This window comes from Falco naumanni, chromosome 5, assembly GCF_017639655.2.
Source record: "Falco naumanni isolate bFalNau1 chromosome 5, bFalNau1.pat, whole genome shotgun sequence".
Classification (NCBI taxonomy): domain Eukaryota; kingdom Metazoa; phylum Chordata; class Aves; order Falconiformes; family Falconidae; genus Falco; species Falco naumanni.
Window position 1 is genome coordinate 20,688,243 of NC_054058.1, and position 16,747 is coordinate 20,704,989.

Consider the following 16,747-nt stretch of genomic DNA (forward strand, 5'->3'; position numbering starts at 1 on the left):
TAGTATGGGCAAAAGAGTAAGAAGGTGCAGCTAAGAGACAAACAGATCATGGAAGTATATACGTAAAAGTTCAGCAAAGTTTTCAATGAAGTTGTACGTCTTTGCTTTCTTCTTATAATGTTTGTTCCTCCCCAAGTTTCAATTTTTCAAAAGAAAAAAAAATTCCAAACCCATCATGGAGAATTTAGAGGAAAAATTGACAAAGCTTGTATTGTAATTATCTTTTCCAGATTAGTTTCATAGGTCTTGCAAAAAAGAGTAAGAGAGTGAGCCAGACCCTTTCCAGTGGTGCCCAGCAACAGGATAAGGGACAGTGGGCACAAAGTGAAACAAAGGAAAGTTCATCTGAATATGAGGAAAAACTTCTTTTAGGGTGACAAAGCACTGGACAAGCTGCCAAGAGAGGCTGTGGAGTCTCCTTCTCTAGAGATACTAAAACCCCAACTGGACACCATCCTGTGCAACCTGCTGTAGGTGAACCTGCTTTAGCAGTGGGGTTGGACTAGATGATCTCCAGGGGTCCCTTCCAAACCCAACCATTCTGTGATTCTGTGATTCTGTGATTTGTGATTCTGTGATTCTGTGATTCTGTTTTCAGCCAGGTCAGAACATTTGCTCTGTCAAAACTTCATCCTTCTGAGCGGCTTTTCTTGCAGATTCTGGTATCACAATTTCCTCTTTTATACATGAAGAAATCGAAGGAAAATGGATAGTTCATAAAGGTAGACTGACAGGGAAGATAGGAAAACTGCCTTATCCTACAATATTAAATGTTTTTTTTTGTTGCACTCCTTGCTACAGTTTTGCTGTACAGAAACTGCATTTTAAAAAGAGAATTTAATTCTACAGCACAGAACAGTGTATTGCAAAATGTCATATATTTGGATCTCATAAGGGATTGATATGATAGAATAAATGTTGAAACCAAAAGTCATCTAACTGCTTAGTCTTTTCCATTGCTCTGTACTGTTTCTTATTGTTGATTCATGCTCAATATTTGTGTTTGAATAAAGTGTTTTTTTCACAATCCCGAATTTCTAATGCTATGTCCCTGATGCTGTTAACATTTAAATGTATGTCCAGAATTTAATCCATTATTCTGTATTGCAGACAGGAACTACGCTTACAACAGGACATATTCATTATAGCAGCCCTGGGCTGTATAACTTTTTAATAAAATTACTCCTGTTTTCAGAAAAGAAATAATCCCATATTGAAATAAATACCGTTTAAAGACAGCTGCTTGCTCATTGAATGGCCTTCAGCAGCAATATAAACACTAAAAGGGTTGGATTGGTGTTGAACAGATCTTGGTAGCAGCTGTGGGGTGAAAAGAGAATGACCCATAGGTAATGCAGCTCTCTGTGAAGAACTGAAGGGACACAGAAAACGCTCTCCATGTTCCATCCTTCTCCCTCTTCAAGTGTATGGTGCAGATTTTCTGACAAATGGGCATCTGTAAAAGGCATTGTCAAGGGACATTGTTACAAGGGCAGCAGTCTGCTTTCTGTTTGCAGGAAGGAAACACTGCATGATGAGTACCTTTCTGCACACAGATTAGTACAACAGTCCCAGAATCTTTGTGCTGTGTAACCACAAAGATGAACAACCAGATGAAAAATGTGCTTTAGTCAATGCAAATCTGAAGAAATTCAGTGTATATATCACAAAAACTATTTTATTTATTTGAGTTTCAAATATTGGCAACACTACAACCTTGTCTTCTGCAATAAGGTTTTGTAAATTAGTATGCTTATTAATTAAAAATGAGCATATGACTTTGTCATCAACAATATAGAATGATGTAGGTCGATAGTTTTTATATTACTGCTTGAAAATAAACTTAGTTTCTAATAAAACTCTAATTAAAAGGTATGTTTACAGAAAACAGCAAGTGTAATAAGCATTTCATTTATTGTAATAATGTTAGCAAAACATCACTGTCATAGTTTGAAAGTAAACCAAAATCACATACATTCCTTTGGCATTTGTGATGAAGACTGGGAGAAGGGAAGCAGCATTGCTTTATTCTGTAATATCGCAACACCCAGCATACATTCCAGGTCAGTCCTGGAATACCTTCTCCATCAACTATATGAAATTTATTCCTCCTGTGTACTGATCTCTCCTTGTTCATGTGACTGTGTTAGGGATGTCTCTTGTGCATACAGAGAGGTATGTACAAGCAAAGCCTGAAGGCTGAATTTCCTTGGTTTCAGTATCAATGAAGAAAATCTAGAAATAAAGCCTCAATATCTTTGACAACCTACCTTACCAATTTCCTTATAACCAATGCTACATACAGTATGAAGTTACAGAATTAAATATAACATTGGGTAAAATTAAAAAGAAAAGTCAGAGTTTGCTTGCTGGCTCAACTGTAGCACTGTACTGCCTCTGACATTTTGATCAATACTTGTATATGTAGAAAACAGAAAATATACAGCAACTTATTTTCAGTCACTACAGACCTGAATTATTTTCAGAGATGATTGACTGATGAGTTTGTGCACCCTCCTGAGTAATCCAGAAATAAATCAACTAAAACCCCCTTTTTTTGTCTTTGTCTTCCTTTTTTTTATATATACATATTTAATTTAGTTCACTATATAAAATAGTGTGTTTCACTAACCATGGAGGCACCTCTGTATTGCTCATTCAATATTTTATTCCACTTCATAAAAGTGCAAGCAACAGGTAGTTTTCTTGGCAGATTTTTCCCCCATATTTCCTCTGACAAAGCCTGAATGTTTTTCAGGATGGCAATGTGAAACTTGGTGTCCTTTATTTTCACAAATTTCACAAAATCTGTGGCAAACAGACTTTGGTCTATCACATTTACCGTCTCACTCACAGCCTTGCTGACAGCTACGTGGAGTCTGGCGTCTCTGAGGTAGTGTATCTGGAGGAGAAAGATCCCTGTAACATGAGTGGAAAATGGAGTCAGGACAGAAGTCCAGTCTGACTTCCAAAGGTTGTTCCACTGATTTGAAGGTGGGTACTGATGAGCCACAAAGCAGGCCAGAAACAGCTGCCTCTTCCAGGATTTTATTGAACACACAGCAGCTCCCTAGAGGAACGTGGCAACTCATGTAGGCCTTCAAGCACTTGTGGAGGGCCTCTCACCACACTGCCTCCTCAGCTGACAACACACTGGCAGCAGCTGGGGTTTGCTGGTTACCCCACACAGGTGGTCAAACTCAAAAGAGAATTTGTCCTGACGGTCAAAGAAACAGTTTCTCCCTAAGCTGTTGCAGTGGGTCAGTAGCACAGAGTGCCTGTTTATTTGGAGGGGGGTGATGTTCTTGTCGTGCCCCCATGCAGGCAGCCTCCTGCCTCACCAGCTTGTCATCTAGGCCTTGAGCAGAGAGATGTGGGACAGCCTGGCCAGACTCCCCAGGAAGGGACTGGTACAGTAGGCTGCAAATGAAAGACACCTTCTCTGGCTCACACAGCTCCTGCCTGGTGCACATGCTGGGGGTAAGGGCTATCCACAGGGTTGGACATTTCAGGCAAGGAGAGGGCATGTGGGATGCTTTGCACTGGAGAGAAAAGGCACAAGATGGTGGCAGGGGTGGAGGGGAGTGGTGGTGGCCACAGTTTGTGACCTCACAATGGCGCCGGGGCAACGCTGGCTGGGTGCTGTGCTGAGAGGAAGCGAGGGTGCAAGGTTTGGGACATTGTTCCATGAGGAGCCAGAGCGAGCACCTGCCAAAGGCTGCCAGCTTCACCTCAGTGAAGAGACTAGAGCAGGCAATGCAGAGCCGCCATGGAAGAGAATAGATATCCTCCTCCTGCTCTACCCCTGCCACCTTTTGCTGTTCTACCTCTTCCTCCTCCTCTCCTCTCCCTGCTGTGTGACCTCCCCCATGCATGCCTCTCCAGCCAGGCTTGGGCCTGGCCTGTGCACACATGGGAGCCCCCAGCTGGGTGGCAGAGGAGGGCCAGGGGTGGCCAGTCCAGTCTGGACCAGCCTGGTCCAGCCAGGGCTGATTGGGGCTGGTTGGGTGGGCACAATGCTGGGTGCACTCATTAATATTTGTTGTTCCTGCCATTACCTGCAGCCTCCCCACATTTTTCTCCTTTCATTGTGCCCCTTTCTCCACACTGTCCACCCCTTGTTTTCCTTCACACCTCCCTTCTTTTTCTCTCCCCTTTTTGCTACCTTTGTCCTCAGACTCTCTGGACACAGAGCAAAAATGCCTTCCTGCATGCCTCAGAGCCTGCTGCATTCTCAGAAATCAGAAGACAATGATGTTCTAGTGTATGAGGAAAGCAATGCAAGCTTTCTAGATTTAAAAAAGTTGAACTTCTCCCACTCCTCCACCTATTAAAAGGTGATGACATGGGCCGGAAGTTTCCTTAACTTGATCTCTCATACGTGGTTTTTGTCCATCATTCAAGATGAGTTCATGACTGGGAAGATTGATTTAAACAGCACAGCGAAGCTACTTGAAAAACTGCAAGTGCCTTTTGATTTCACACATGTAAAACATGTTTTCAAGGTGAGGAATATGTAGATTAAGCAGTTAAATACGTTTAGAAAACCAGTTACATAAGTGTCGTATTTGTTGATTTTTTTAAATTAATGTTTTAAGAAGTGAGTTTCATGCTAGTAGGGTGTGCAAAATCAGCAAATAATTTGCCTCATCCAGGTCTATTGTTTCTATGAAAATACCTAACCAAGTGGTTGTATTAAAATCATAGAATAGAATCATAGAAATGTTTAGGTTGGAAAAGACCTTTAAGATCATTAAGTCCAACTGGTAACCTAGCACTGCCAAGACCACCACTAAACCATGTCCCTTAGTGCCACATTCTACACATATCTTTTAAATACCTCCAGGGATGATGACTCAACCACTTCTCTGGACAACTTGTTCTAATGCCTAATAACCCTTTCCATGAAGAAATTTTTCCAAATATCCAAACTAAACCTCTCCTGGCACAACTTGAGGCCATTTCCTCTTGTCCTGTTACTTATTACTTGGGAGAAGAGACCAACACCTAAGTAACACCATCTCTTCAACACATCAAAATAGTACAAGGTGATGGAAAATACGTAGCTCTTGATTCCCAACTTTTTTGTAACATTGCCTCACTTGAGAAAGATTAGAACATTTTGATTTCATCCCTTCCAGCTGCTTCTGTGATCAAGCTAGCAGGATCAGACATGCCTGTCTGATGCTGGGCAGAGCTATTAGTATGACTACATATAAATCCTTCTTCCAAGATGACAATATAGAGTTGTCTAATCAATTCAGGTTTCAAGTCAACATAGACCCAGCACACCTGTTCATTCAATTTTCCATTATACCTCTCTTCCGAAGAATTTAAGACGTCTGCCAGAATGGATGGGAATTGTGCTCTAACCCCTGGGAAAAGATGTGGCCTTGAGATATGTCAATGTTTAAAAGATTCCTATGAAGGTTCCATGATACAGCTAGAAACTGGACTTACACATAAGTTAATTTAGCAGCAGGTGTGCAAACTATAGTGCAGGCAGTCCCACTGACAAAATACTGCAAAACTGAGTATCTTTGGACATATCAGGTCCCCTCTAGTATTTACTCAAAAGATGTAGGATTTTTCCTTTTATCCTTTTAGCTTTTTTTTTTTTTTTTTTTTTTTTTTTTTTTTTTTTTTTTTACCAGAAATAGCTGTTTGGTAAAGCTGTTTTCCTAAGGGAATGAAGCCAAGTGGCTATATATATATGTGATTTCTTTGAGAATGTTATAACCAGCTGGCTGATTTGGTCCAGATTTCACAGAAGAGAATTAACTACGGCAAGTCAGAAACTTTCAGATCACATCATGCTGACAGGCAGGCAGGCAAGCAGAGGGAAGGCATTAAGATTTCCTCATTCTGTCCTGTTCCTCTCTCATTGCTCTCTGCCTTTTTAAGACAAGGTAAAACTGGCGGTGTGAACCCAACCCTTGCTGAAGAGGCTGTCTGTGGTTTTTGGATTTGCACTGCACTGAGTTTCCAACCTTGAGAATCTCATGAAAGCTTGAAACTGTTTCTCATTGTTTCCTGTATTTTCCATGTATTTTATTTTTTGACAGAAATTTGAGAGAGATGATCAATTGTGGGTAGAGAATAGAATAACTATTTAAGCAAGTGGCCTGCATAGACCAAGTCTGGTCTATTTACATTTAACAATATAATACACTCAACCATATGATCTAGTTATTTGTAACAGTACTGTGAGATACCCTTTACTGAGTATATTCAGTAGTTTGGGGGCTCAAATTTTTCATCAGTATAATAATATTTTAAAATGCAAAGCATTCTGAAAGGAAATCTTAGTAGCAGCATTGTCAGTAACTATACATCAACAGTTAATTGAATGTCAATTTTATAGAAAATTTAGTTTTTAAAGAATAATCTGGGTTTTTCTTGTCCATTATCTTTGAATTTATTTTACTATAATGCTCCTTTAAGCAATACCAGAATTATGAACATTAATATTTTTAAGGAATAATAAATGCTCATATAATTATTCTCAAGACTAAGTCTTTGTTGAGATAGCTCTTTTTCATAATAGCAAGAATTTGAATGCATTGTTAAAAAAAGGAATAAAAACCTACCAACAAATCTTTTATAACAATCTTTTTATTTTAAGATTAACATGATTTTTATAACTATAATTTGAAAAGTTCTATGTAGTATTATTGTCTGTCTTTCATCAAGAGGCAACTGAGATAGAAAATTTAATTTTTTGCCCAGCTGCACTTTGTACCAATACCTAAGTGAACACCTCCTGAATCCTGGTAGATTACTTAATTCCAAAATAAGTTGGTGTTTTCTTTTTCTATTTAATGCTTATAAGTAAATTTACAGTTTTCTTAAAGATGTTAAAAATTAGACTGAAGATGTCAACCTTAGATGTGGGATTTCTCAAGCAGTAATGAAATGCATATTATTAGCATTTGTACTTAATTATTTTCTTGTTAGTGATTCCTGGTAAAAATGATCATTACAATTCTCTTTCACAAACTCAAAACAAATATTTTACTGATTTATAATTTTTTAAAGCTAGAACTCCTCATGAAATTTACTTTTGTATTTGTTCTGGTTATCTAATGCATTCTTACTTTTATTGTACTTATTCGGACAACTCTTGGTAGGAACTGTATTGCATAGGAAAAAGCTGGTAATGTATCAAAAAGCTTTTATCTTTTATGATATTGCTTCAAAACTAATCTAATTTAGTAGTAATTGAAGGTCTTCATCAAAGAGCTGCCAGAGCTCAAGTAAGCCACTTTATGTTTATGGACATTTTTGGGGAAGCTATAGTAACCACAGTAAGTGCCGTGTTATTAGATGTTGAAATTTAGCTTTTTTGGTAGTCTCAGTTTAAGGAGCCAACAGTTACGAATTTTGATCAGGTTACAGTGATAATCACTGAGGCAATGAACTCCCATTAATGATTTTGTGAGTAATTTTGTTAGTAAATTTCCAAAGTTTCTCTTAATTTGGCAACTTTTAAGAATAATACAAGCTAAAATGTTAGAAACATCTATATGTCATATGCACAGTTATATATTTCATGTAGAAAATTTTAAAGGATAAATAAAACTGTTAAGCCTGAGAAAAATAAAAATGGCAGAAATGGTAAAAATGTACTATTCTACTCAAAATCTTTTACCCTTTTAATTTTTCTAGTGGCTTCTATACTGAAACACTGAAATTAATTAATGTGCTAACATTTTGTAAGCTCTATGAAAACAAGCTTACAGTTTAAGTATTCTGAAAGTGTGAATAATTAATCTGAGTTAAACATTCTGGCTTGATAAGAATAGAACATGGTGTCATAGGTTATTATAAAGTATCTTGTCTCCAAACTTTAACAATGTTTCTTATTTGATGTAGTGAAAGACATGGATCTCAAGATAATTTGGTTATCCTTATTTTGTTTTTTAGATTACTGTTTGCTGTATGTTGTATGTAAATTTAAATTACTGTATTTATAAGTTGGAGAGCTATTATATTAACTATATTTTCCACTTGATAATTTTTATGCTGCAGATTTATTTTATTGTATAGCATTTTGGAGGTTTTATATAGTGTATTTTAATATATATGCATTATATAGAAATGTCTGTAATTACTTAGATTTTAATTATGTCATATTGTACATTTTATTTTGTATAAAATCTTTTTAACACACAAAGTCAAACCTAAAAGTTGCATTTAAAAGTAGAAGAACATAATTTGATAAAGCATTAAGGTCACTATTATCTGAGGTTTTCTCAATTATTCTCGTTCTTGTGATCAGTTGTAATAGAATATTTTGTGTGTATTTTTGTATCATTGTATCTCTTTGTATTGACTGGGTTGTTTTTATTTCCTTTGGGTTTTTTTTCAGAAATTAATTGACAAACGGAAGGAACGTACCATTAACATAGAAGACTTCAGGGCAATTTATCGAACTATTGTACACAGACCTGAATTTCAGGAACTTTTTCATGCTTACTCTCCGGACCGCAAAATTCTACCTGATACCCAGCTCATAGAATTTCTCAGAAAAGAACAATTTGAAACTGAAGCTTGTGAAATAACTGCCTTAGAAATTATTCTGAAGTATGAACCCATTGAAGAAGGTATGCATAGTTTAACTATTTGATTTCTAGCTCTCAGTTATTATACTTCTGCCAAGGACTGTGTTTATGTTTTTGAATACCCATCTGACTATGCAAATTGAACATTTTAAAGTAAACTAAGGTAAGGAATTAAATTATATTCTGCATGTTGTATAATAACTTTTGTAAGCACTTCTTCAAAATGTTGATCTTTTTGAAATTCAGATCTTTGAACATTGAGAATGTAATAATACACGAAACCATTAATAGAGCACAATAAATTTACACAGCATATTGCTTAGCGATAGCATCTTACTCTACTTACCAGATCAGTGGAGGTTTGTTAAATTTGTAATATGTGTATTCTTCAGCTATTGAAGGCTGCTTCAAGTTGTGGTGTAACATTTCTCCCAAGTTTTACTGAAAATAACTTGAGGCAAAATTTTCAAGTAAGCTAAGAAAAGGAAATCAGACTTAACTGCATTTTATTGCAATCTGTTACTTTTTTCAGAGAAACTTGAATCTCAAATGTTTAACTTTGTTAGCATGCTTTGGTTTCCAGTCTTTAACAATGGGTGGAATTGATAACTAGTTAAGAAACATAAACCAAAGAAGGAGAAAATCTTCCTTTTGGAATAGAAACCCTGGCATATCTATGTTGATATTCCCACTGTCGTGGAAAGAAGAAAATGTATCAATCTTTCAAGAAGAAACAGAAGACATTTGGTGTTACATTAAGAATCACTCACTGTCTAGTAATAGCTACAAAACCTTTGATTCCTTATGCCATTACTCTCTGAGGTTGTCTTTCAAATTAGAACATAGTTTATTGAATATATTCTACTCTTTCTGAGAACTGTTTACTAATTAATATTTTTATGTTCCAGGTTAAAAAGGTTTTGGGTTATTTATTTTGATGGGAAAGTTAATAAATACAAAGCAGTAAAACAATCTTGAGTCAGTTTGAAAACACATTTTAAATATCAACTAAAGTTTCTATAGTTTTAATGTCTGGTTTAAATTTCAGATGCTGAGCTAAATTCTTGTTTGTTTCTCTGTCTGTGATAAGAGTGTTTGTCTTCCTGAATGAAATAATAGCTGTATTGTTCATGCGCCTTTGAGTGAACTAATATTCTCACTCAAACATATTTATTGGAAAGTTCCAGTTATGCTTGCATGTTAGTTGATTCATATGGTGGTGTGATAGACCATTTTGTGTAACTGTCATTCTGAATTTGGTATAGGATATTCTTCATCAGGATGATCTGTCTAACTCATCTGCCATCCTTGTCCTGTGTATTGCAGAAAGGGAAAAGGACAGATTTTGACACTTAATTGACTGGTTTGCTAACAGTAGCAGCCATTATCTGATAAACTTGATATCACTAGTATGTCATGATTAAGATGAAAACAGCTACTAGATTTTAAATGCAACACTGATAAGTTCATCTTTAAAATTCAGCACATCCCTAACATTTGTGTGCAGACAGAGAAGACTTTTCAATGCTATTAAGCCAGATAACTCTAAATTAACTCTCTGAGAGTACTTTAGCAAGTTCAGGAAAAGTATGGAATACATTATTCTTAATTTTTATTGTACAATTTACATGTCTAACAGTAAAATGTTGCATTAACAGATTTTGTTTGTGTGTGTGCTAAAGCTTGCATTTTTGGCTGAGAACCATTTTATGCAATTGATTATAAAAGTAGTGAATATGTGATTCACACCTGACAGTTGTGTCTTACTAATATCTGAATGTCATTTGTGTTCTACGTAAACATTTGATTATCTCTCCATCTTATTATTAAGTTTGAATAGAAGTGTTGAGTCATGAAATAGGATTAAATAAAACATGCCAACCAAATGCACTTTATTTTTTAAAAACTTCATATATATTTCTCTGATAAATTTTTTTTAGCTCATTATTCTGTATTTGTTTGAATAGAATTAGAGGCACAATGAGGATGAGAAAGTGCATCCCACTATTATTTACAGCATAGTGCTATTCAAAACCACTGCTCCTATCTCTGTATTTTCCTGCTAGGCAGTACCAAAAGAGGTTAAAAGTACATTCCTGTCTTGAAAATGTTGCTTATTTTCTAACGAAAAAGATAAACTTGGTGTATCTGTCATATAAAGAATGTGAGTAACCCAGAATGCGTTTGTGAATCAGAAAAACTTCAATTTATTCCTAGGATATATATTCTTTTAAACTTATTTTTCATATGTACAGAAAACAGAAACTTAATCCTATTGTTACAGTATAGAACAATACAACATGTGCATGGGCATAAATCAAAGAACTTAAGATACTAAATAAGATACAACTATCAAGAGGCAGTCATCTGCAGCTGCTTGGTTTCTCCCCCAACCCCCGGCGGGGGGTGTGTGTGTGTGTGTCTCTAAATACCAGGGCCCAGACTGAGGACCCTGGGGGGCCATATCTGGCCCACGGGCCGTAGTTTAAGGACCCCTGATCAAGAGTCATGGGGTAGCAATAAGTCATTCTGCAAATATGTGAATGAAAGAAAGACCAAGGAAATTCTTGATGCATTACCTAAGTGCGATCAGGTGGCTAATATTAATGAGACCAGAGTAAGATCTCAGTCAAATATATGGAAAAAACAGGGTAGGACATGCTTAAATGACTTCATCAGATCAGTGAAGACAGGTTGACAAATCAGTTTTTAGAAAATTGACTGTAACAAGCTTGGTTATTACAGGTTAACTTTGACAAGACATGGAGAATAGATGATGAAAGATCAAATCTAATACCTATTTTAGAAAAGGAACATCCAAGGAACTATACACCAGTCAGTTACTAGAAAAACTAGGACAAATAATGACTATGTAATTACCTCTAAGATGGTAAGGGTGAGTAACAGTTTGTCAAGACATTCCATGAAGAAATCATATTGTTTTCTTCTATGAGACAGTAACAGTGCTGGTGAATAGAAGAAGAATCATACTTTTTAACAGTGTCCTGCATTCTAAAAAGCAAGTAGAGGAAGCAGGCAAAATAACTATATGGCACATAAGCAACTCATTAGAAAATTACTCTGAGAAGTTAGCTAGGAATGACTTAGAGTCAAAATGAAAGGCTACACCTGTCTACAGTTTCACTGAGCAAGGTGTTGGGATCCAGACTTCAATTATGTCATTGATAAGCTGAATGATGGAATAGAAATTAAATTTATTAAATTTACATTTGACATCAGAACTTCAAGTGTAATAGGGAAAAAGATTAAAAGCCAAAGTGATCTTGGCAAATTGATGATACAGGAAAGAAGGATGGAGTTCAATATGGAGAAGCACTACATTCCAATTAGGGCATCAAACATCAAGAAGGAGGTTCATCAAATGGAAAGAATTGTAGAAGCCCATTGAAAAATACCAGAAGTCAAAGAAAACCTAACCTAAATAGAAAGATGAACTGAACTGGATTTGTTTCTGCTGGAAAGCAGTGGAATGAGGGGAAATGTAGTAGCCTTCTTATATGGATAAGACTATGACAAAAAAGGAGAGGAATAATACAAAACAGAAAAAAAAAAATGTACAGCAAGGAAGTTTCAGGGTAAACATTATGGAAAAATTTCTAACAAAAAGGTTCTTAGGTGCTGAGAAGGGATTACCAGGATGTGTGTGGATTCTTCATCAATGGAAGTCTTTAAGAATAACTTTGACAGAGTTCTTGTATGAATAACATTTCTATTGTTAAGAACAAAAGTGTAAGTATGTATGATGTCTGGACGGCCTTCATCCTTATATTCTATTTCTGTTTAGTATTTTAAAACATTGCAATTTTTTTCTAGCTCAAAAATCTGTGTAATTTAGAAATAATTATTCTCTTTGTGTTACCATCATCAGAATGATTTTCATAAAGTCTCATAGAAAATTTTCAGTCTGTATACATACTGAAGATTGATAACTGCAATGCTAACTTGTAAATTGTGATTCTTATAGCTCTATTGAGAATTGACAGGTCAGATAAGTGTTTGGTGTTTTGGGTGGTTTTTTCTGTATTGAGAATTGAAAGGTCAGAAAAGTGTGTGGTGTTTTGGTTGTTTGTGGTTGGTTTTTTTTTGTGTGTGTGTGTGTGGTGGTGGTTTTTTTTTTTCTTTGGTTGTTTTTTTTGTCAAAAGTTTGTATACATTGAGGCCTCTAAGTTATCATTAAGACAAAGTAATCTTGAATTACCTACTGCTTAATTATCACTAGCCTGCTATACTGACAATAATAAGGTTATTTTAGAGCCAGAACTGGGAAAAATCCCTGACTAATTGAAACTAGGTTATGTTTTGAAGCAAAGCTGGCTTCTGAGATTACATCATTTGCAAAATTACACTTGAAGCTTGACATTGGAGCAGTAGTTGGCATTATAATGGACCTGTTTGTCATCAAATCAGTTAAAAACAAAACAAATGGGATGACTGTCACTGGTATGGAGGCAATTAGCAGTTTTTCTTATAGACACAGTAATATAATAAGCTTGATTTGCAATTCATCTTTGTGGGCATTTATTTTGTTAAAAAGCTATTTTTTTTAAATGCTTCTAATTTAAACATTATTTTACCAGTATTTAATTGAAATTTTCTACCACTGAGGAAGATATTTTGTGCTAGGAATCATAGTTTTTTCAAGATTATTTTGACAGTCTTCAACTGACATTTTGGAGAACAATTCCTGTTCTTTCTGCAGAGAAAAGAAGATTCTTTGTGCATTGACTGACATGTTACTTTCCAAAACTAAGCAATGAATATTTTCCTTTGTATTTAATTAGGACTTCTGCAAACACTTCTTATTGGTGTCCATAGAAATATAAAAATGTCAGAACATATTTATTTCCTCTCATAATTTTGAACTACAGCAATTCAGTTCCAGAATTACACACATCTGATATTTATGTTTTATGTTGTTTGTTATGAATTTTAAAATTGCAGGAAAGTGTTATGCTTTATAACCTTCAGCAATGTTTAGAATTGGCTATTAAAAATTATGGAAAGTACACAGATATAACCATCGGTTTAGCTTCACACCAGAAATTCTTTGCTTTCTTTTTTGTTCAGTGAGGAAAAGAAGACAGATGTCATTTGAAGGTTTTATAAGGTACATGAGCTCAGAAGACTCTTCAATATTCAAAAACGAACACAGAACTGTCTACCAAGATATGAACCACGCATTATGTGACTATTTTATTTCATCTTCTCACAACACCTATTTGACATCTGACCAGCTAATAGGGTCCAGTGATCTATGGGGATATATCAGGTATTTAGATACTGTTTTTAAAACATTCCTTGGCTTTTTGTTGTTGTTGTTTTAAATGAATACTGTCACATATAATCCTACTTGGTAATAAGGAACAAAACCATCATAGATACAAGTAGAAAATGTGAGAGTGGTCTTTTAATTTGTGTGTATACTTTCCAATATATTACCCAAACCATCTGTTCGTAGTCTGGAAACAATCCATTTTTTCACTTACATCTCAAAAAATCAACCTCACAGCAAATGAAAACTATAGTATGCTGCACAGTATATGATTAAATCAGTTTTTAATTTCAACGTGCCACGCAAGAATAAATAACTCCCTGAAATAAATGTAGAATTCCTGGGGAAATGCTAATATACAGGACTTAAGGGCACAGTACAGTGGAATATGTCCAGGATATCTGTGACCAGTGTATGTTGCAATGTGGTTAGTTTAGAAACAACAACAACATGGGCACTGTAGGAGCTAGGAAAGAGAAGAAAAGTTGAGTGTGCAATGTATGACTCAAAGAGGAGAAGGAAACCAGGATGGTTTATTGCCAAGACACATTTAGAAGAAATGATCAGGGAAGGAGAAAATGGTTTATGTATTAAAGGCAATACAGAGAGGAACAGAAAGTATGAAAAATTTGGAAGACAGGTGTCCAGCATTCTTATTCCTTTGTACTACTTTAGTGAAGTGAAAGAAACACTAATTAATTTCTTTCTAACAGTATTTTAAATTATATGACATTAATACTATATTGCTTTAAGTAATTGCAAAGTGAGTATAAAACCCCATCTCTTCCTCTTAAACTGCTATTTGTATAGGAAAAATGTAAAATACTAAAATAAGCTAGAAGCATCTCTGTGAGATTGTTAGCATGTAAAGGGCACCATGTAAAAGGCAGATTGGTAATTAGTCTGTAAGAAATGTTTAAATTAATAACCAGCCAAATACTAGAAACCTAAGACCTTTAAGGGTGCCATTACCATATTAAAAATTAAACCAAAGTAAATTTAAGGTATCTGAGAAACTTTATCACTTCCTTTTAGAAATAAGGTAGAAGGAGATTATGTAAAGACAAGCACAATCTGATTTAGAGTGCGATGCTGTTATTTTTAAGTGTAATGATTCTCAAACTTGCAGACAAATCTTGGAATAATAATAATAACAATGTTAATATAAAAGGCTCTTTCAAACATTTTGTCTTTTAAGCAACTGTTTTCCATCATTCCAATATTCTTTTGTTTAAATCTTTGACCCTACTGAATACTGAAAGTTATTCAGTTATTAGTCCTTAATGCCCTAATGAAGTTTATTACCTAAAATGTTTAAGATAAACAATAGAAAATATAGCTCTGTCTCATATCTGTATCATTCTATAGAATTTCTTCTCTTTGCAATGAAAAAGTAGGGGGTGTTGTAATTATTCAAAGTGCTTGTAATCAGAAATACAGTGACTTGTGTAAGAAAGTGTGTTATCTTTCTTTTGAGTATAAAATTGTTTCTCTTCTTTTTGTTCTTTTGAAGCGCTCTCTTAAAGGGATGTCGTTGCCTGGAAATTGACTGCTGGGATGGCTCAAACAATGAACCTGTTGTGTATCATGGTTACACTTTAACAAGCAAAATTCCATTTCGTTCTGTAATTCATGTGATAGACAAGTATGCATTTGTGGTACGTATCTATATGTTGGTTAAAATGTGGTGATGGCTTTAACAAAGCCCATGGACTTGGTTGTTGTCAGAGATTCACCAGGGTAAAAAAAATCTGAACAGAGACAGTGCTTGTGGCAGTGGGCATTGTTGAAATAAATTATGGGAAATAGTGTTATCTGTTCTTAATATCTTTTAAAGTTTTAATTAAGAAACGGTAAACATATTTTACTGATAATGATTATAAACCAAACTTGGTGCAAGGAATTCAGAAGACCTTACACAGTTTGTTAGGTGGAATTTGCACCTGAGGTCATTTAAGCAAGGACTGAATATAAAGTGATCAGCTACTTCATAATTAGTCCAATGTTTTACCACTTCATATCTTTTGATTTTTTTACTTCACTTATTCTTTTGTTGCTATCAGTCTGTCTTATATCCTATGGCTGAATTTATGAAACAGAGAAAAATGTTAGATAATAGCTGAGTTTGAGACTCAGTCTGTTTTCCATTTCCTCTCTTTTTGTTTTGAATTCAATGCCTGATAAAGGTTACCATCTACAGCTGTCTTTTTGTTGAATGACTCATTAGGGCAATGTCCCTCCTGCCTATGTCTGGTAAAGCAGCAAAAGCTGGAGAGCTTGTGGCACTGTCTCAGTCTTTTCTGTAGGTTTCTGGCAAAACTTCTGCTCAAATGAAGTCCTGGACTATTAAGATAACTGTCGTATTCAGGCCAGCATTATGTGTGTGAATATATACACCTGTGATCATACATTTATATGGATTTTTGTACATATATATTTATAGCATGCTCAGGCTTAAGCAGAGCTCTATTTTTTCTGTCCTGATTTCTATATCAAATTAATTAGTCGCTGATTTGAAAAGACAGTGAAAACAACAATACGTTTTTATATCACTGTTCTTCACAACCCGTTAGATACAACTCTCCTGGTTATACAGCACATTGTATATAACTATAACACAAATGTAATTTAACAGGCTCAAGTTACAATAAGATGATAAAATCGCAATAGGTAATGGTTTGTACCAGCTGTCTATCCAGGTTAAGGTGTGCTTCTGCTGGTGGTCAATAGCAAATGCTCAGGGAAAATGTGTAAAAACAAGGTAAACATAAAATTATACTTCCCTTAGAAATTGACAGTTTAGGTCCTGCCCAAGTAAATAGTTTATTCAGAGTACTTGTTTTATTAGCCACCACTATTACTGGCAACTTCTGAGATTTGTTTGTACAGT

At 35.3% G+C, this 16,747-nt stretch overlaps 2 protein-coding genes across 2 annotated transcripts in view; one reads left to right on the forward strand and one right to left on the reverse strand.

The window, feature by feature from the left end:
- Nucleotides 1-2,605: 2,605 nt before the first annotated feature.
- On the reverse strand, nucleotides 2,606-3,473 carry CAPZA3 (capping actin protein of muscle Z-line subunit alpha 3). The gene is given in 4 exon segments (XM_040595012.1): nucleotides 2,606-3,041; nucleotides 3,043-3,158; nucleotides 3,161-3,308; nucleotides 3,310-3,473. Coding segments are annotated over 4 exon segments (864 nt in total).
- Nucleotides 3,474-3,769: 296 nt separating this feature from the next.
- The window catches only part of PLCZ1 (phospholipase C zeta 1), a 48,416-nt gene continuing 35,438 nt past the window's right edge, over nucleotides 3,770-16,747 (forward strand). Inside the window, exons 1-5 of the mRNA XM_040596610.1 lie at nucleotides 3,770-3,783; nucleotides 4,382-4,505; nucleotides 8,372-8,606; nucleotides 13,653-13,854; nucleotides 15,371-15,515. Of these exons, the coding sequence (XP_040452544.1) occupies nucleotides 3,770-3,783; nucleotides 4,382-4,505; nucleotides 8,372-8,606; nucleotides 13,653-13,854; nucleotides 15,371-15,515 (720 nt within the window). The remainder of the gene's footprint in view (nucleotides 3,784-4,381; nucleotides 4,506-8,371; nucleotides 8,607-13,652; nucleotides 13,855-15,370; nucleotides 15,516-16,747) is intronic.